The sequence below is a fragment of the Lampetra fluviatilis genome, chromosome 8 (genome assembly GCF_964198595.1).
Source record: "Lampetra fluviatilis chromosome 8, kcLamFluv1.1, whole genome shotgun sequence".
NCBI lineage: Eukaryota > Metazoa > Chordata > Hyperoartia > Petromyzontiformes > Petromyzontidae > Lampetra > Lampetra fluviatilis.
In genome coordinates, this window is record NC_136282.1 from 14,208,708 (window position 1) to 14,229,790 (window position 21,083).

At 54.6% G+C, this 21,083-nt stretch overlaps 1 protein-coding gene across 1 annotated transcript in view; it reads right to left on the bottom strand.

The window, feature by feature from the left end:
* Positions 1-21,083, bottom strand: part of LRP4 (LDL receptor related protein 4) — a 133,401-nt gene that overhangs the window by 63,487 nt on the left and 48,831 nt on the right. The window contains exon 2 of the mRNA XM_078859232.1: positions 9,283-9,489. Coding sequence (XP_078715358.1) covers positions 9,283-9,489 — 207 coding nt within the window. The remainder of the gene's footprint in view (positions 1-9,282; positions 9,490-21,083) is intronic.

The window sequence follows — 21,083 nt, forward strand, 5'->3', positions numbered from 1 at the left end:
ACACAGACACTCGCCAACCCCACCACCACCACTACCACCACGTCACCCCGCTGTTCACCACCACACGGTCACTCGCCAACCCCACCACCACCACACGGTCACCCACCACCACCACACAGACACTCACCAACCCCACCACCACCACACAGACACTCACCAACCCCACCACCACCACCACTACCACCACGTCACCCCGTTGTCCACCACCACACGGTCACTCGCCAACACCACGAACCACATGGCCACTCACCACCACTGCTACCACCACCATCACCATGGACCCTTGCCAACACTCGCACCAACGCTACCACCCCACCACGTCACCCTGCTGTCCACAACCACCGCCGCTTGGGGAGGACACACTGGAGGTTGTGTCACGGTATTGATGTTCATTAGCAAGTGAGAGAGAGAGAGTAAGGGACAGGATCCCCCACCCCCCGTGTCCGTCTCTCACGAAGAAAAGTCCTGCTCCGATTAATAATACCGGCATCATGATCCCACTGCCCTAAACGTCACCTCGTGTTGTTAAGATTATTCATCAGGACCATTGCCCAGAACGTTGGTAAATTGATTCTTAAAATGTACTTGCAATCTTATTTTTACGCTGAGCGTCTGATGCTGCTGCTGTTGCCCGATACAGCGCTTTGAGAACCTTGACGAACAGCGATATGTATGGAATTATTATTATTATAGGGTATATTCAAACGTTTCCTACGAAAGTCCGTAGAGTTCTCGAGGAAAGCGTTGAGTTTTGTTTATTTGTGCTCGTGCACCACTGTCAACGAAACGAGCGGCAACAGCGGCGGCATCATCACCAAGCAATTTGTCTAAACGTCAATAGTGAAGTCGTTTAGCCTCTCCAGGAAAGCCTCCACTGAGTCTCAAGCCTCTGTTTCTTTAAATTATTGTGGTGGGTCCTGCATTGGGACGTTTGGCCGGTTCCTCACGTTAAGCTACTTTTGTTGAGCTATCGTTTATGGCCAGGTTGCTTCTGAAAATATAAAATAATACCTCAGTGGGCTTTTATTGGTAAGATAAAAAATAGATTCGTTTTATTTGTCGATATTTTTTTAAAGTGATGTCTTTTCCGTTCCTATACTTGCACTCCTGTTGTGTTTTTATGCTGCTTGTTGTTGTAATGTTCTGACCCTGCTGGACATCTGTGAAAAAAATCCGATTTCTCCAGTGTAAATAAATATTCTGATTCTGAAAATATATTCTGAAGGCAGTAGCTTTGAGTTTCCGCCTGTCTTCCTCCCACGCGAAGCCAAACACTCGAAACCCGAATTGTCCAAACATCCCAAGGGAGCAGGAACTTCGTCGAGAAATAATGTTTCATCGTCAGCATCATCATCATCATCACATGCGTGTGTTTGTATATAAATGTGAAGATGAAATACATAATAAAAACATAAAAAAAATGTCAACCCTTTGTGAATCCACGACTGCCTCAGTCATTGACCATACTTCACCACACTGGTCTGTGCTGGTGGCTGAACTGGTGGTACCCAGGGTTGGTTCAGATGTGCACTACCTATCAGGAACAAACTCTTTGACATTCGGATAAGGCCAAACGGCATTGTGGCTGGAGTGATGTGATATTTCGTGGCTGATCGGATGACAATCTGAATTTCATTTATGTGCATAATAATAGTAGTAAAAAATTACATGTTTAAATGTTTCTCTGCACGATACAATCTCAATTCACAAACTGTCTAAGCGCGACTGCCTCTAAAGTCACCGATGTAGCGTGCACGGCGCATCTATGTAATTAAATACTGGCACCGAGGTATGTTCATGAATAAAATAACTTAACGCAAACCTCCAAACCATAAAAAAAGTTCAACGTGTTATTGAAATAATCAGTTCGGGAAAAAACGTGTGCATGTGAGAGACGTCCGTATCGAGTTGCTCGGAGAGACGAGTGGGCTCGGGCAGGATGTATATTCTTAGGTTTATTTGGTAAAGTCACGTAGGTAATAATAAATAAAAAATCACGACGTTTCGGAGGCAACACAAGCCTCCGTCTTCAGATGGAACCGTCACAGCACGATAGCTGTATCAAGTAAGAGAAATTCCAAGAAAACAGTCCTTGTATATATACTGGTTGAGGGTGGGAGGAGCCAAGGTAGGCCCTGGATATTATTATTGTGAGGTTCGGTGCGGCTGAAGCACGCTGTTAGGAATGCGCCTTTGTTGTGTAGACTGGTTGAACTCGGAGGTTCCAAGAGTTGTTAAGGTGCGGTTGGATGCTCGGCTCGGAAGCACCCGGGCACAAGGTGAAGACTCACGATGGACAGGCAGCCAAAAGGAGGGAACGTCGCGTATTTTGGCTGCTATACATTTCCACGTGATAAGCCACTTGGTTGAGCTATCATTTTTGGCTTCTATTGGATGCATCAGCGTCGATTTCTCGATGAGCTTAGCACCAGACCCTCCCATTCGACGATGACGTCGTCACGTCGTCATGGAAATGAAACATCACCCAAACGTGCCACATTGCTGTTAAGTAATATATATTTTATTGTCGAGAACAGAGGGCACGAAATCCGCCTAATTATGTAACAGCAAATAAGGGCACTGTTGCTTCTTGGCATGTGTACACCTGTGGGTGTGTGCGTACGTGCGTTCGTGTGTGTGCGTGTTCGTAACCCTTCGTGTACGTGTGTGTGCGTGCCAGCTGTGATTACGCGATGGGGTAATGGTTTGCACACTACGCTACAAACCCAGTGACCAGAATTCTATTCTCCGCCATGATAAAAAAAAAATCAAAGCCATGCGATACCTGATACAATCCCGAGCCTATCCTGGATTAACTCAGCCGTCAACTGGTACAGTACCTGGCCAAGGTGAGCGTGTAAACGTGAGCACTCGGGAAACAAAGGCAGCAGGGCGTGGTCCTTGGCCACATCACCAACCCCCTCGTGCGCCGTGCCGGCCTCAACAGGTACCGGCTTTGGCTTTGAGGCCTGAAAAGGAGCCATAGTACTTGACTGTGGAAACAACACGACGCGAGTCACTCAGTGTCCTCACGTTTCACGCAAAGTGCTTCGCTGTCGTGCGATTCTCTCCTTCTCTCGAGGCCGCTGGGTCCACAGACTTCCTGCAACAGCAGCAGTGGACCTCCACTGTCAGCGATCATCACCGTCGTCATCGTCTTATCCCATCTGTTGCAGTTGTTTCCTTGTCATTCCACGCCATGCTTGTGCCTCCTCCTCCCGCCACCACCACCACGTCCTCTCCATCAGTCCATCTCTCTCTCTCTCTTGGTCATCCTCTGCCTCTTGTTGCCTTCCGCGAGCGTTACCGTTGCCTCCACTGGATTCCACTTTCGCGCAAAATTGGGCTGCGGAATCTCTGCATCTCAATTTTGCCGTGAATAGTCTGGCCAATAATAGGTATCCATTGTAATGTATACGACTACATTAACCCCTCCCCCACCTTTGGTCTTCACACCTGACTGGCTCACAGTGACGACATCACCTTTACCCACCCTCTATTTAAGAACGAAACGGTAGGAAGACTTATCCACAATTCTGGCTGTCGCCTGATGATGCCGGTTGTACTTGCCGGCGAAACGTCACGGTTCTCGAATTGTAAACGTTGTTGTGGGTTTACTCTCCAACACGCAACCGGTGTGTGCCGTACTCGTAACTTATTTGGCACGCTGTGTTTGTGTGCCACAACCTTACTAATTGGTGGGTTTTAACGTCACTCACATTTACGAGCTCGAACCCAAAAACCAAACCTCGATTGTGGAAACTCTCTGCCCCCGTGCTGCACGTTTACCGGCGCTGTCACCTGTCCGGCCTCGGTGCGAAGCACGGGCGGGGGAGAGGATGGCCGCGTTTCATTAAAGCCGCATCGTCCGCAGCCGTGCGGAGATTTTGCCCGGCATGGCCGCTCGTAATTTTTCCCGATCATAGTTTTTTGCGATCGTACTTTGTCCAGGGAAGAAGCGGGACGATCGGGCAAAGCCAATGCGGGCGAGGGGGGGCGGGGGGCTCCCCGTACCGTGTGTGCGCCGGCACGAAGAAACATTTGCCGGGCCGCGCCGATTCCCGCGAAGTTCGCGTGCGTCCCGCCGCTCCCGCCGCCGCCGCCGCTCCGTTCCCATTGGGGGCGCGCGGGACCACGACCTCGCCGAGCCTGGGTCCTTTCCCTTCCGAGCGATCGCCTGCGCGGCCTCGCCTAATAAAGGCACTTTTTAAAAACTGCCCTGATGCGCTTCTCTTTTTATTCTGTGCTTTACTTTTTGAAGAGAATCCCCAAACGGAAACATTCTTGCCGGATAAGGACGCACGGGGGAGACGCTCGCTCAGGCGGGCCAAGAAAAAACAAGGATCATAAAAATCTCATAATTACAGTTTCTGTCAAAGGCCGTCCTCCTGGCTCCCTCACCCCTAAAACTCCCAATCCTCACCCATAAAACCCCTAAAACCCCTAAAACCACTAAAAACCCCGAGCCCTCACCACTGACCAACCACCCCCCTGCCCGCCCCTGCTAGAAGCTGCTGACCCACACAACATGCTGGCTGCGAATGAATAACTAACTATTAAACTATTTTTTATTTTCCCAGGTAAGGTCCACTGAGCTATGTGACTCATTTTCAGAAGTGGCTTATTATCGCGTGGAAATTTACAGCAGCCAAACACTCTAAACGCGTGACGTCGATTCTAAATGTGGAGGGGGAAACCGGGAGATAAATCCATGCGAGAGAAAGAACATGTAAACTCCAAATATACAGCAGGCGTCAGGGCCGGGATCGAACCCACAACCTCCTGTATACCAGGCGAGGTAGTTAACATCTCACCACCGGGGCACCGAACCCCTCCCCGATCTCTCCGAGTTTGATGAATTTTCGTGACTCGGGGTTCACGATTCGACACGAGAAATTGTCATTCATTTATTTGTTACACCTTCAATGAGTGGCAGCGCCTCTGTGGTGGCTGTCGAGATGATGTCAATTCACTGCGGACAACGAACATGAATTGGGGGAACCCCCACCGCCGCAACTTACGTGCAGACTGACGACGCGTACCGTATCGTGAAAGTCCTTGAGTAAGCGACAACGGGCGTCGACTGAACCGGCTCCACTCTCGTCGGATCGCTCACGTCCCCCCCCCCCCCCCGCTCATGCCCCCCACTCGCGTCCCGCTCAGCTTGAGAAAAAGACTCTGTCTTCTCCGCTTCAAAACAAACTGTCAGATGCATTGACTTTCCTGGGGCTATTTAAATGGGACGTGACATACGAAAATAAACATTCTCAAATTCGCAGGAAGCGGGGGTTTTTCTCTCTCTTTCTCTCAGATCCTTCTCTTCAATGACGCTGGAGTCCCACCGACTGCGACCACTGTGACTGCACGAGCTTGCAGCGAAGACGTTCATCGTCGTGGTGGAGCGGTGGCGTGGCGCGAACCCGGCGACCCAAGTTCGATTCCCGTCCACATCTCAAATGAGTGGCGGGCGCGCCCGATCTCGTCGAAGCTCGCAAGATGAGCAGGGGCTGAGCCCAGATAACGGTGCTTCGATGGGCGAGCACCACCGTGCACGCAACAGCTGATAGTCTTGCGCGGGGCCTACGGTGTCAGCAGACGTTCGATGTGGCAACAAATTCCGCCGTTTGGGGGTGCACTCCGCCCCAATGCCCGCGCCGCTCGCGCTCACTTACCCGCGGGGAGAGACGGCCTTCATCCCGGCAGCGGACCGAACAACGCCGAGCCGAACGTTGGCTCGTGCGTGCGATCGAAGCCACGAACGGAGCGGGCCGCGGGGGTCAGGGCAGTGGCCCAGGCGTCTTCGTTGCGCGAGCACCGACAAGCCCGCACGCAGCCCACCCAGCCTCGCGCCAATTACGCCCCGAAAAATAAAATCAAGCGATGACCCCCGATTAGAAATGCTCGCCATGCCGTTTCCCCGACCCCGCCGCCGCCGCCCTCCATCCCGCCGCCCCCCCCCCACCACCATCACGAGCGCCGCAATTTTCGCTGCGACTTCAAAGCCGAGCGGAATTAATCCCCCGCCAGAGCCGGCACCCTGCGGTGATTGTGGGGAAGCCTGCGAGTGAGCCCGATGCGAATCTAGCAGCGGACATGTCGGGGCGCCGCCGTCGTCGGTAGCTGTCGCTGAGATTTCTCGTTTTTGTTGTTGTTCAGGAATCAGGCAATCAAGAGATTCCTAACGGGCCAATCAGTGGAAATGGATGAATTGCTGATTTAGGGGGGGGTCACAATTTACCCCCCCCAACTCCCCCCCCCCCACTGTACATTTCAGCGCCTCGTCTCGTTAGAGCGGTTGCACACGGTATGCGCTGCTTTACTGGACTCTGTGTGTGTGGATTGCTTTGGCCTACAACGCCCAGGAGAATAAGTGGAATTTATTTAAAAGGCCAATCTCAGCAGGCGGTGACATGGCCTCGGCATCGATGTGGCTTAGCGGTAGATCGTTCGCCACTTGCTGAAGAGGCTAGTGGTTCTAATTCAAGCGGCCGCCCTGATTAACGCCGCGGGCTTGTTGCATCAACCGTGACAACACTGCGCGCTGTCCGCCTCGAAGTGGACGTTCAAGATCCTCTGTGTCCATCGCAAGAGTCGGCCGCGCAGCGCCGGTTATAGACGACTGTGCCGCGATTAATCGATCGGCGGGTGTGGCACGAGGTGGGATAAAGCGTGGGCACACGCCGGCTCTTCCGAGACCGCTGGCCGGGTGTCGCAGCTCGGGCTCGCAGAGCCTTCGGGAGGGGCTCTCGAGAGCTGGCGCTTGCGGAGACCATTCCGCCCGCCAGACAGGAACGCGAGCAAGCGATTGCAGGGCTGCAACCTTTGCCTGCCAGAGCTGGGGCAAAGCGACGACGCTAATTCATCGCAGTCGACCGCACGAGCCCGAGCAGTTCGGTTAATCTCTTAATTCGGAGACCCAGTTAAAAAAAAAAAAAAAACTCTTCTGCGGCGATCCGGCGGTCCCCGGCACTCGCTGCGGGGTAACCGGCGTCGCCTTGCTTTGAGCTGCAGCAGCATGCGCCAGCACGGTCTGCGCACGGTAATCCGGTGCCATCATCATCATCGCCCCCCCCCACCCCCCTCACACCCCCCGCCCCCTAACCCCTCCCCCCTCCCGGCTCGCTGGAGCCATCCGGACGCTGCGCTCATCTCGATGCAATTTGTATGCAACTTGTCGGCCAAAGCGTGGAGTTGGTTAAACTCACGGAAAATTCCAATTTCAGGCCTCTCCGTTACTTGAATTGGCGCGGGGAAATGCCCTTTTTCAGAAAGTGACGCCTTGGCAAGAACGAGCGCCATTGTCTCAGTGAGGCGTCGGGGGTGGGGGGGTGGGGGGAGAAAAAGAGCAAAATGAGAGCTTTGGAGTGCGGCTCTTTTTGTCCATGTTTTGATGGCGAGGGGAGGAGGAGGAGGTTGAAGCTCCCATTAAATTCCCTCCACCACCCCTTCCCACCATTCCCCCCCCCACACTCCCCGCACAGCGGTGCCCACCGAGTGGCGCAGCCGCTGTGGGTGGCGCTGGCGTGGGCACTCTCCCCCCCCCCCCCCCAGCGGCGCGGGCCAAACTCACGGTGGGTTTTCAAGTCGGCGATTTTTCGCCGCCTTCACAAAACGGTCACGGCGACCCCAAACGGCGACGGGAAGTCTCCACGCGTGGTCGGCCCGCGACTGGGTCGCTAGCCGCGCGCAAGCCGTTCGACTGCAATTGATTAGAGCGCGGTTGAACAATGCGCATTAGTATAGTGTCAGGGGCATATTGGTTTGCATGTTTTCGCCACAAGCGCCGTGTGGCTAACGCAGGCTTGATTCCTCGCAAAAGCTCTCCTTTGCGTGTTCGAACATCTCAACGCCTCCTGATTGCCGGACAAAAAAGGTATAAAACCCACTCGTATTTTTCACAAATTTGATACTGGCAATAAGGTCCCATAGCGAAAACTTCTTTCATACTGTGACGACGGTGGTGTGGGGGGGGGGGCAAGCTGGGCCGACCCCCCCACCAGCCCCCCCACCAGCCCCCCCCCCCAGCCTGCGACGGAACCCAGCGGGAGCCACCGACGAAGCGCTCGGGCAGCACGACGGACCCCATGGCAACGCCGTCGTTCGCACGACTGGAGTGGGGAGGTACATTGCTCGGAACGTTTACAAAACGGATGTGGGGGGGGGGGCGGCGTGCGGGGCGCGAGCCGTGCAGCAGAAGGCGTCCCGTCGGAGCAACATTTCGCTCGGGAGAGTTGACCTCGCCGCCGTCAGTCGCTCGAATTTACATCGACGGCGACCCTCAAAGGCAAAGATGGATCGCGATGGATGCGGTTCTGAAGGAACCGCCGATGTGTTTTTTAAAAATGTTTTTTTCTTGCGTAGCAATTCCCATACGGCCGTGCGCTTCGTACGCGTGTGGTTTTTCTTCTGCGCCTCCTTTCGAAAGCTCCCCGAGTCGAGGTGCCGCAGAGTGGTGGGGTGGGGGCGTTGTGGGGGGGGGGTTGCGGTGTGTTTTTCCTCTTATTGAAAAAAAAATTGTGCGAAAAAAGAAGAAGAAAAAAACACGCACGCAACACGACACACGAGGAACCCTTCGCGGAAGGCGTGTCCTCCTGCAGGAAGGGCTGCCCTGTCTCTGTGGGCTATAATTAAGCGAGTCAAGTCAGCACCAAATGTGGATGGAGCGTGATGCCTTGCACAGGTGTGCATACCTCCCTGTGTGCGTCAGTGATCCGTGGTTACTCAAACCCCCCCCCGCCCCCCAAAAAAAATAAAACAGACATGGGAACGGTGCAAGAACGCACATGTGTGGACGCACACGGGCACAAACATATGCGCATTAACGTACACGGACAGGCACGTGCGCGCACGTAACCACCCAAGCGCAAACACATAAACACACACGGACACACACACATACACACACAGACGCTGCATATACAGATGTCCGGATGTCTAGCCTCAACAGATTGTAGGGGCAAGTGCTGTTAGCGAGCACGGCACACGAGGGGGTGGGTGGCCAACACCACGCCCGGCCACCTTTGTCTCCCCAAGTGGCGATGTTTACGCATCGCACCAGGTACTAATTTGAGGCTGCGTCGACCTAGGGGGGTGGGGGGAGCGGTGCGGGCGTTGGGCCGCATCGATTCAGACAATCGCCACTGGTGTTGGTCGTGAGCGGGATTAGAACTCGGGGTCGCCGGGTTCGTATCACCGCACGCCAACCGCTACACTACCGCTCAGCCCCCAGCCGAATCCACACGCACGTACAGCCACCAGCAGGCACACGCGCGCGTCACTCACTGCATCCGTCCTCGTCGCTGTGGTCGCCGCAGTCGTTGTCGCCGTCGCACTGCCACTGCTCGGGGATGCACGCGCACTCCCCCTGCGCGGTGAGCGCGCACGCAAACTGCGTCCCGCTGCACGCGCACTCGCTCCCCGCGGCGCCACGGGCCGCGCCGCCGACGCCGCCGGGCAGCTCCGCCGGCGCCACCGCCGCCGCGTGGGAACCTGCGCACGCACGGGGAGGACGAGAAAACGCGCCGTCAGCTCCCGTCGCTCGGCGCAGAGACCGAGCGCGCGCTCGTGGCAGGCGGCGGAGAGACGCGGGCCGGAGTCGCGCGGCGACCAAGGGCGGTGGTTCCGCGATGTCGTCTTCGGCGGGGGGGTTGGGGGGGGGTTGCAGGGTGGACGCGCTCGCTCCGGGACAGCTAGGGACAGACGAACGGACGCTCCCGTGACTCACGTGACTTTGCGAATGCGGTTTGAAATCAAAGCGGGAGATGGACGCAAATGGTCGGAATGTGAAGGATGGCCACAGCTTGGGGTGGGGCGGGGGGGGGTCTTCATCTCAGAATCGGTGAGAAGTTCAGATGTTTCATCTCCCGCGTAAAGTCCACTGAGCTAAGCGACTCGGCCAGCAGGCAACAGCTAGCAGTGGATAGTTCAGGGCTGATGATGGTTACATGTTACAATACGTGTCTGTGGTGAGGATGACCATATGGGACTTAACCTAGCGGGCAGAGCAGCAGGAGTCCCGGTCTTAAGGTCGAAAGGTCAAATCATGCCCATAGTTGACTCGGCCCATTAATCATTAATCATTCCTCTGAGGATTGCGAACTGAGCACCACCTGGTGACAGCGGTGGGATTTGTGAGATAGGGGCCCTGTCACAGGAACGTGGAATGACTCCCACTGGATCAGATCTCCTGAGCGTGATGAGTACATCTCAGTGGTTTTTTTTTTGTCATGAGTCGAGGAGGATGATAATCATTATGACGACGGGACAAGTACCGATCCACCGCCGCAGCAGTTGGATTTATCGCTGTTCTCGTCTCGTTCTTTGACTTCCTATTTGTCTCGTTCAGAAGTTTCCGTCCCCTTACAGCTGCCTTACCATCCATTACCCTACATTTAGCATCAGCAAAAAAGAGATCAACGCCTTCGTCAATAACTCCGCAGGGGCTTATATTATTATATAACATATCTAATGGGCGACGTTTTGGGAAACGGCCCTTCTTCATGGCACGTAGCAAGAGAGAGAGGCAGAGTTGATGATGAGCGTTGGAGACTCCGTGGGACCCCGATGAAAATATATTTTTGAAAAATGTTTCACTTTTTTTAATTTGAAATAGCCGTCTGAAGTTTCAAACCCAAATTACGGTGAAAAAATCCCCATGACAGACGCCGGTGCGGGGAGGCCTTCCTCCAGCGGTTAGGATCGATAAAACAGCTGTGTGCTACAATCGTTCATTTATTTCATTCAGACATTCCACACACACACAGAAAAAAATCCGACTTGAAAATAAATAAAAAATACTGAATCTTTCAAAAATATTCTCTCTCCGGGGCTTATGCGGCACTGTGCATTCGCTACGAACAACGACAACAACTTTGCCACCAGAGGAAAAACATTTATTCGTAACGGTTACGTGTCAAGAGCAGGGTTTGTCGGCTCGGCAAAATGTTCAAGATTTAAGGAGATTTCTCGAATTTAATTTGAATATATTTTTTACACTACTTCTATTCGGCTTACGCCACCACCACAGCCACCACCAACCTCTGTGAGACGGACAATGAAGCCTCGGCTCAATAATCACATCTTACAGATGATTTAATTTTGCGTCAATGGAAGAAGCAAAACAACCGCCCCCCCCCCTTCCCTCACCAAACCTCGCCATTGTATTCCCAACAAAGCTCCCTATGTCCGGTAATGGGATTATATATTTTCTCGGGGGGGTCAATAAATCTCGTTCAATCGCGGCTTGAGTTTTTGTAACGTACAACCAGCGGCTACGACTCTCGCAGCAAAACACGTGGGTTGACGACAGAAAGGGGAGGGGGGCGGGCGGGCGGGCGGGCGGTGGATCGGCGATGGCGGTGGGGAGGGAGAGAAGCGCAGTTGGAAGTGGCCAAGCGCGAGCACCACAAGGGTTTTTCTCACGATCGCAAACACAAAATAAAACAAAACGAAACGTTCGGCGATTCAGCGCTTTGTTTTAGGCGGCCCAAAAAGGACACGTCAGGCAGGGCTGAGGGCCCACAAAGCACCACGGGCAGGGGGCCGGGGCCCCCTGAGGCTAGTCCTCAAAGCCCGTCCAGCGCTCCCGCGGGGATCGTTTCTAAAGCGGCGCGGGGCCCCCTCCGCAGAGACGCCTCCCCCGGCGGCGGTGACGGCAATGGCCACAGCGGCGGCGGTGGCCGCGGCCACGGTGGCCTCGGCGACTTGGGGAGGCCTCGACCGAAAATCGCTGAGAGAGGTGGGTGGGGGGGTGGATGGGATAGGTCCTGAAAGGGCCCACCTCTGGCTTGATTGGTGGCCACATTTGAGGTTTTCCAGAAAACCGATCCATTGTTTGTTGGGCAGTGGCGGGGGGAGCAGGAGGGTGGAAGAAAGCATCCTCTGCGAACTGTAATTCAAGGGGGTGAGAAAAGGCCCTGTGTGTGTGTGTGGCGCAGACAGGGAGGGAGCCCCACTGCGCCGTATTTACGCTGCGCGTTCGGGAAGGAGGAAAGCGTCCTTTCAGGGCTGCTCACATGGCCTCCCCCGGGGCCTCTTTGAGATGCCCCCGGGGCTAATAGATGCCCACCGCTCAGCAGACTTCCCGTCACAACTTGTTTTTACCGCAACAAGGACAGCGCGGGCCGACGGGCCCTTTAGGATCAACAAAGGCCAAGGAAAGCAAAAGCATAGAGGAGAAATAGCCATGAAATTATGATGATAATGATGATAATGATGTATTCTTCTTTTGTATGGCTGCTGATGTAGACACAGAGCAACAACTACAATGTCACATTCAGATGGCCAAGCCAGAAAACCGCGTCAGGAGTAGCGGCTGTGTATTGCCGTGATGTCCCCTTCGCATCGGGGCATTGCGATCCGCAAATACGAAGGAGACGTCGCAGCGATACACCCCGCTGATAAGGCCTTGCCGAGTCTCAAGACTCCTTTTTTGGATATTTGTCCAAATTTGAATTCCTCTTCTCCACTCGCGTGCGACAAAGGCTTATTACCATTGGTGTGGGTCGGGTGACATTAATGACGGTAATAATATTCCACGTTTTTATCCAGGAATGCCGCGTCTGAAAACGATTTCACAGGAGGGTCCCGCGTTGACCAATTCGGCGAATGCTTGGCTTCATTCGGGAGGAAACCGAGGGGAAAGCACTCAAAAAGCACCACAAAAATGCATTAGAGAATCCGTTGTTGCAACACTATCTCCTGGCATTGCAGCTCCCAAAGTGCGACGTAGCGAGTCTTGGGGGCAGCGGTCGCAGGGCTCTCACCGCACTGCATTATGGATCGCTTTATCTGTGGAGTTTGATTTTCAGCCACGGCTAACATCCGTGGCTGCCCCCCCTCCACCCACCCTTCATCCAACTATACTGACCCACATGGGGAAGTATGGTCAAACAACGGGCACAATCACAAAGGCATGGGAGAGGAATTTATCCAGCAGCGTACACTCGATCTCTGTGCTATTGAATCACCTCCCGCCCCCAACTGCTCCATGCCATCGCCACCCCACCTCCACCCAGAACATAACAAAGACAAAGACCCCCCGTATAGCCTCAGCAGACTGAAGGGGCAAGTGCTGTTAGCGAGCACCTATGAAGGCCAGAACGGTACACGAGGGGGTGGATGACCAGCACCACGCCCGACCGCCTTTGTCTCCCCTGTGGCGGCGTATACACACCGCACCGGGTACTCATTTGAGGCCGAGTCGACCTAGGGGAGGCCCAGGACCGGTTCAGATAATCGTCACTGGTGTTGGCCATGAGCGGGAATCGAACCCGGGTCGCCAGGTTCATATCGCAGCGTAGCGCTAACCGTTACACTATCGCTCCCCACTCACACACGCAGGGACAGACGTTCTGCTGGGAAAGTGCAAAACAAATCGTCCACTCTGCCCACAGGGGACACATCGGACCCGCCGACACCCGCGACCTGCGGCAATCACAGCCCTGGCGGAGAGAACGCAGCGGGCAGAGAGAATGTGAAACGGAAACAAAGAGGGCAGGAATTGAAATCGCAAGGGTCTGCTTTGAACAGGACCAAAGAAAATGTCGTCAATTTTTTTTTATTTTAATCAGTGCTGTACAAGCCTACCGTGCATCTACCGTGCAAATGTAGTCAACTATGACGTTCGCATTATGAATGCGGATAATTTTTCTCTCTCTCTTAGCTTTGGTCGTCGCAAAACCCCCAAAACACAACCCCGCGCTCTCCCCCCCCCTCCCTCCGCCAAGTCCATAGGTCAATTGGCAACGAGCAGCATCCTGTAGGTGTTCACATCTCAGAATCAATCGACTTAGACTGGAGGATATCCGATGAGCTATGCAGCTCTTTCTCACAGACGCCCAGTCGCTTGCCCGCGCCTTGGCTTGAGGATGGCGAGGCGTTGCTGCGTCTGGCTTTGCCCGAGGCGGTGGGGCACCGTGCCCCGGCGAACCCGAGTTCAACTCCCCGACGCGGCTAATGTCAGCGGCGGAGAGCGTGATAACCCCCCTCGCCGAACTTGCAGCTGACCAGCGTGGCGAAGTATGGTCAAACAAGCCTCGCGACCGACGCGGCCTGGCGAAGAACTTTAAACCCGCCGCGGGGCTGGGTTGTAAAACAAGAAAAGGTTCACGTTTATTAGCTTAGTAAGAAAATGTACGGAGCGGCGCCAAAGCATGGGCAGTCGGCAGTCGTAACTGGACGTGGAATGAGAATCTTCGCTTAGACTGGAGGAGAGAACCGGTGAGCCGCTAAGATCCTTTTTCACGGACGTCCAAGGATGAAACGTCGCCGGTCGGGAGGATTTTCTCGAGTGAGCTCGACGAGAGAAAGAACAGGAAGAGTCTGCGGTGGGGGGTGTAGGGGGGTGACCTTCCGGAAGAAGAGCAAGAGGGCAACACAGACAAGAAATGAACTGATAACATCATGGAGTGGAGTGGTCTCAAGACGGAAGAGTAGAGGACAAGGAGAGATTGATTGACTGAAGCCTCTCTCTTATCCGTGGGGTGCAGGTGAGTGCACAGTCGTCTCATCCCCTTGTCCTCCCCATGCCCTTCATTCCAATCTCCTCTCCTCCTTCGCCTTTCCCCAGCGTCTCTCACAAAGCCACCGGCACAATCTCGGAAAGCCGAATCGCCCCGTGAGGCCGCACGCCCCGATCTGACCTCCGTGACAACGGCGTGGAAGTCATCCCGCGTTGGCTTAACGAAGGCATGTAATTCCTAGTTCATATTTCATTCATATTCACGAATGTGTTGCGTTTGTTGCTGTTTTTAAATGTTTGTATTTGACATCGCGCTATCAAATAGTTTCACTGTAGAGCCGCGAGTGACCTCTCCTTCCCACCATACCGTTTAACAAAATATTTGCGAAGTGACCATACGACTCCGACCTCTTTCGTACTTTATCCCCAAGTCCCCGTGTGTCTGCATCTCCCCTCTTAAGTTATCCACTAAACTCACTCACTCATTCGATTCTTCCTTCGTGATTCGCTAATTCATTCCATCACCGTACCCTTAAACGTCCGGCCCTATTCGCACGATTTATTTATTTTGTTCGCCCCCCCCCGCCACCACCACCACCACACGTCCAAGGTCGCTCTCACTTTCTCTCGCCCGGCCCGCCTTCTTCCGCCACAGGTGAGCCAAGTACAAGCCTCGCGGGGGGGGGGCTCGGAGAGTTTCTTCTCCGCTCCGCCTCTAACTGCTCCCAGCGGCCGTGCCGCCACAAGATCTGGAATTACATCGGCCTGCAGCCAGCAGCCCGCTGGGAGACCATTACTCCAACGCCGGCTGCCTCGCGGAAACTCGAATGCCCAGCGCGCCTCGCCTCCCGCAGACTCGCCGTGCCCCCGAAAACTTTAAACGTCTTCTAAAGGTCGCCGTCGTCTCTCCCTCTCTCATTCTCTCTCTCTCTCGTTTTCTCTATATGCTCGTCTGTCTCTCTCTCCGCATCTCTCTCCGCATCTCTCTCGCTGTGTCTCTCCCCATTCCTCCCTGGCTTTCCTCATCTCTCCCCGTGTCTCTCTCTCTCTCTCAATCTGGTATCTCTTCCCGTATCTCTCTCTTTCTCCGTCTCTCCCTCTCTCTCCCTACCGATCTCTCCCAGACTCGCCGAGTCTCTCTCAACTTCCTCTATCTCTGCCTGTCTCGAGCCATCTCTCCATCCACGTCTCTCTCTCCCAGTGTCTCTCCCCCCCCCCTCTCTCTGTCTTTCCCCATTCCTCCCCCATGTCTCCCCCGCTCTGTCAGTCTGTCTCTCCCCGTCTCCCTATCTCTCACCATGTCTCCCTCCGTCTGTCTCTTGGACAGAGCCCAGGCAGTCAGCGCAGTCGGGTATTCCGATGTTGTTGAAAAGAATCTCTGAAATATAAGGTGGTCCAGGTTTGCCGGTGCAGTATTCAGTCAACATTTCTAAATCATCCTGTTACACGTGAACTCAACACATCCGTCAATAACACCGTGTGCCCTTGAAAGGAAACATATAATAGGCGACGTTTCGGGCAATGGTCCTTCTTCATAGTGCATAGATCATTTGTGCCAGGGCAGAAGCAACAGAAGCAGCAACATAACTTGTTTACTAATGCGGATGGTTTTGTCACTTTGAAAGTGATTGGTTATACGGTAGTTTCCAAACATACGGGTGATGTGTGCGAGTCGTCAATGCATTTGCTTGACACGTACACATACCTTGTCAACCCCTTATCAGTGCCACCTTACGTATCACAGACCAATTCAGACCTTATCGGTCACCCCGTGCCCCCTTATAAATCTCAACGTTCATCCTACAAAGTCCCATCGCAAGGAGAGCAACACCAACAACTGGACACATTTTTTTGTTTGTTTATACTCAATGTCCCTGTACAAGAATACGGCTAAAACCAAACGGGTTGACAGGTGCGAGCGGTCACACGCTCATGGAGGCCCCGCCGCCGTGCCAGCGAGAACGTAAAAGGTCAGAGTTCACGAGAGTTTTTTTGGGACAGATCACGTAAAGGTCAGAGTTCGTCTGGACACGTCCCACACCGCGGGTATTTGACGGGCGTCTCTTCTCCCCAAATCAAGAAGAAGAAAAAAAAGGTCGGGTCGCCATTCTCTCTCTCTCCGAATCGCGCGACGTGCTCGCGTGAGAAATGACCGCTACGCGACAAACAGAAATTACTAACTAGCGGCAAAGCGACGCGCGTCCTCCAACGAGGGGCCGTCCCCGTGGCGGACACGGGAGACACGAGGAGCGGTGGACACGCACCTCCATTCATCAACATCATCATGATCGTGTTGTTGTTGTTGTTGTCGTTGTTGGGCCAGGCGGGGTGGGGCGCGGCGGGGGGGGGGGCTTGCTAAGGATTTCTCGCCACCACCACCATCACCACCACCACCATCACCACCATCACCACCACCATCACCACCATCCACCATCACCACCACCATCACCATCATCACCACCACCATCACCACCATCATCACCACCACCATCATCACCACCACCATCACCACCACCATCATCACCACCACCACGGCCGCCAACTCCCCCCCCCTCCCCCCCCGTAACTCATCCACACCCAAAACACCCTGAGGGGTGCGATGGCGTCCGCTGTTCAACAACAACAACAAACACGACGCTTTAACCTAACACTCTCTACGCCGCTCTCTCTCCCCTCCCCCAACCCCCTCCTGCCCGTCTCCCTCTCTCTCTCTCTACCCTACTCCAACCTACACTCTCCATCTCTCTCCTTCTCCCTCCCGTGCCTGCCTCTCTCTCTTCTCTCTCACTGCCCTACTCCAACTTACGCACTCCATCTCTCTCCTTTTCCCTCCCGTCCCTGTCTCTCCCTCCCCCCCTCTCTCTCAATCTACCCCACGTATCTCCCCTGTGTCTCTCTCCTCTCTCTCAGCCAACTCCCGTTCTCCATATGCCTCTTTGTTTATCTGTCCCTCTCCTCTCTTTATATTGCTCTCTTTAATCTCTCTCCACCGTATTCCTTCTCTCTTGATCTCACGTTGTCCCTCTAATCTCTCTCCCTCGTGATCTCTCTTTCTCTCTCTCTCGACTCCAATCCTTTCCCTCACTCATCTCTCTACTTCTCTTTTCCCTCCTTCCCCACCCCTTCCTCCTCATCCTCTCCCACCCCTTCCTCCTCCTACTCATCCTCCACCAAAGCAGCAGAGGCTTAAGGAGAGGAGGAGGAGGGGGGGGAGAGTTACGAGCTCAAGAAAGCGCTCCGTCATGCGGAAGCGCGGCCCGGAATATCCAAGTGAGCGCGTCGACTGGGGGACTGCGGTGGCGCTTCGCAACGACATTGACGCGTCGCGATCCCGACGCGGGCTACGCCCCCCCCCCACCAGGCTTTGACCCCCCCCCCCGAGTTACGTGCCCCCCCCGCCCCCCCGGGTTACGTGCCCCCCCCCCGCCCCCCCGGGATTTACGAAAACTCCATCACGAATTATGATGATGGTGGTGGTGATTATTCTTCTTCTTGGTTCTTTCGGTAAAGTTACGTAGAAGGGAAATAATAAAATAATAAAACATAATAAATTGTATTGTATTTTATTATGTTTTATTTTTATTATTGTATTATTTCCCTTCTACGTGACTTTACCGAAAGAACCAAGAAGATGAATATCTGCAGTCACGAAAGCTTTAAATCGATGATTATTCTGTTGCTGCACCGGATGATGACGATGATGACGATGATAATGATGGCGGTGTCAGCAGTAATGATTGTGGTAATGTATATGATGATGATGATGGTGGTGATCGTGGTTGTGCTGATGATGCTGCTGCTCGTGATGATGATGATTGCGATAGTGAAGATGTTGTTGCCTCTGCTCATGATGATGGCGCTACTGGGTGCTACTGATGACGATGGCGACGATGGGATCGAGTCAACCCCGTTCAGGGTTTGAACTCATCCGCCCTTGACCTGGAGGGGCTCGCAGCCCGAACCCACCGAGCCACAACCTCCGAATCGGAGAATATTAATTGACGCCGGAGGAATTCTCAACGCTCCCACGTGCCTCTCCCACGGTTCCTCGTCACAAACACCAACACGCCCCTCCCCCACTACGTCAGGGCCTTCCCCACCCTCTCGCACGCTCGTAGGGCACAAAGACAAAGATCCCCCGTATAGCGCGTAACAGACTGTTGGGGCAAGTGCCGTTAGCGAGTAGCGCCTATGAAGGCCGGCACGGCACACGAGGGGGGTGGGTGGCCAGCACCACGCCCGGCCGCCTTTGTCTCCCCAGTGACTGTGTTTTACACATCGCACCAGGTACTCATTTGAGGCTGAGTCGACCTAGGGGGGTAGGGGGGCGGGCGTTGGGCCCGTACCGATTCAGACAATCGTCACTGGTGTTGGTCGTGAGCGGGAATCGAACTCTGGCCGCGGGGTTCGTAGCGCTCCACTCACAGTTCGCACTCCACTCACAGTCGCCCACCGCTCGTTGCGTGTGGTCCCCCGCTCCTCGACCCCCCCGGTTATGTTCTGTATATTTTCGTAGATTAAAGACAAAATAATTGAATAACACATTCAACATCCCGCTGCACCCAAGGCGAGGAAGTCGCCAGGGCATCATCCCTAGCGGGAGGGGAGGGGGGGGGCATTTTGACGAGGTGCCCCCCGCCGCCCCCCCCCCCCTCCAAGACGAAAGAGCTGTCCCCTCTTCGTTCATTTCCTCGCCGTTGAAGCAGCGGCCCATGAAACTGCTCCGTTGCGTCGCTCCTGGCGGAAGGGGCCTGCCTCTACCAGGGGGCATCTCCGGAGAGATTCCCCTCCACTCGTCCATACTGGCGAGACGTCTCGGCAGAGGCAAGGGTGCCCACACTTTACCCCACCGCGCGCGACCCACCGATCAACAAAATCCGATCGGACGCGGTCTGCTTATGAACAGACTAAATGAAAAAGGGCGCCGCGGTGGCTAGGATATGTTAACTCCCTTGCCTGGTATACAGGAGGTCGTGGGTTCAATCCCAACCCTGACGAAGCCTGCTGCTGTATATTTGAAGTTTGCGGTGTCTCTCTCCCCGTGGTCGCGTGGATTTTTCTCCGGGTCCTCCGGTTTTTTCCCCCTCCACATTTCGAATCAACGTCACGCGCTTCGAACATTTGGCCGCAATACATCTCCACGTGATGGTGAGCTGTCAGCTGTGGCCAGGTGGCTTCTGAAAAAAGAACTAGACAGCTCAGTGGGCCTTGCCTGATAAAATACATAAAAATAGCAATAAGTAGGGATGGTATTGAAGGATTCTGAAGACCGAGATGTGACCTCCTAAGGGGGGAGGGTGAACTCGTTCATACCGCTGGTTTGGACGCGCGGAGATTGTGAAGGAGCTTGCACCATTTTGCTTTAACTGCCGCGCGAGGAGAACAATCTAAAATTTAACCGGCTACCTCCGGATTTGCCAGTCGGGCGTGCTGACCTTCACGTTGACCTTCACGCTGACCTTCACGTTGACCTCCACGCGAGTGCGTCGGCGGTAACGACAACGACGCTCGGCGTGGAGGTTTTGTTCTCCTCATTGTCCCACCGCTCACCGACAATAACCGCGGCCACAATCACGAACCCCCCCCCCCGCCCCCCCTTGACGAAACCACCACGGCGGCGGTCTAAAAATAAAAACACAACCCCCCCCCCACGGCTGTTGTGCAATGCACAACCCAGCACGGTGATGATGATGTCACGTGACCATGCAAAGGGGGGGGGGGGGCGGAATAAGCCTTCGAGTACCGGGATTTTGGGGTCTCAACAGCAGCCCCTTTTTGCTGTCGTGAAAAGAGAAATCACCGTACACGGACTGCATGCACCGCCCCACCGAGTCGCCACGCGTGGACGCGGGGCTGGAGGTCGCGCGCAATGCGCCGGGCAGAAGCCGCGTTCGCTACAAGGAGGTGTGTGAGTGAGCGTGAGTGTGCACGTGTGTTGAACTTCTTTTGCACCGTGCTTAGCCGGCCGTGCTAATCGGAGGTGCGGGACGGTTCGCCTCCGATTGGTGCCTCCAGGCCGCATGCGCTCACTTTTGGCACCGATGAGTTTGCGACCATTTACAGAGGAGAGACAAAGACGTCGTGCAGGACGAGACGAAACTGTGAGTCCGTCTGGCACACGTCTGGCAGATGGACTCACGGGCAAAGGAAACAATGAACTAAGTTTACGGGAAGGGGAAGGCGGGGGGGGAGTCGTCGAAAGAAATGAGTAATCTCTTCACCAGCTGTGCATCTTCCACTCTCACCTCCTTACTCCCCCACCCCCACCAAAGACAACGATCCCCCGTATAGCCTTAAGACTTTTGGGGCAAGTGCTGTTAGCGAGTAGCAACAATGAAGTCCGGCACGGCGCACGAGGGGGTGGGTGGCCATAACCACGCCTGGTCGCCTTTGTCTACCCAGTGGCGATGTTCACACACTACAACAGGTATTTATTTCAGGCTGAGTCGACCTAGGGGAGGCCCAGGATCGTCTCAGATAATCCCCGCCGGCGTTGGCCGTGAGCGGCATTCGAACCCGGGTCGCCGGGTGTCGGAGCGCAGCGTAGCGCTAACCGCTGCGCCACCGCTCCCCACCCCCACCGCACACACACACACCCACCTCGCAGCAACCAAAGCAGCCT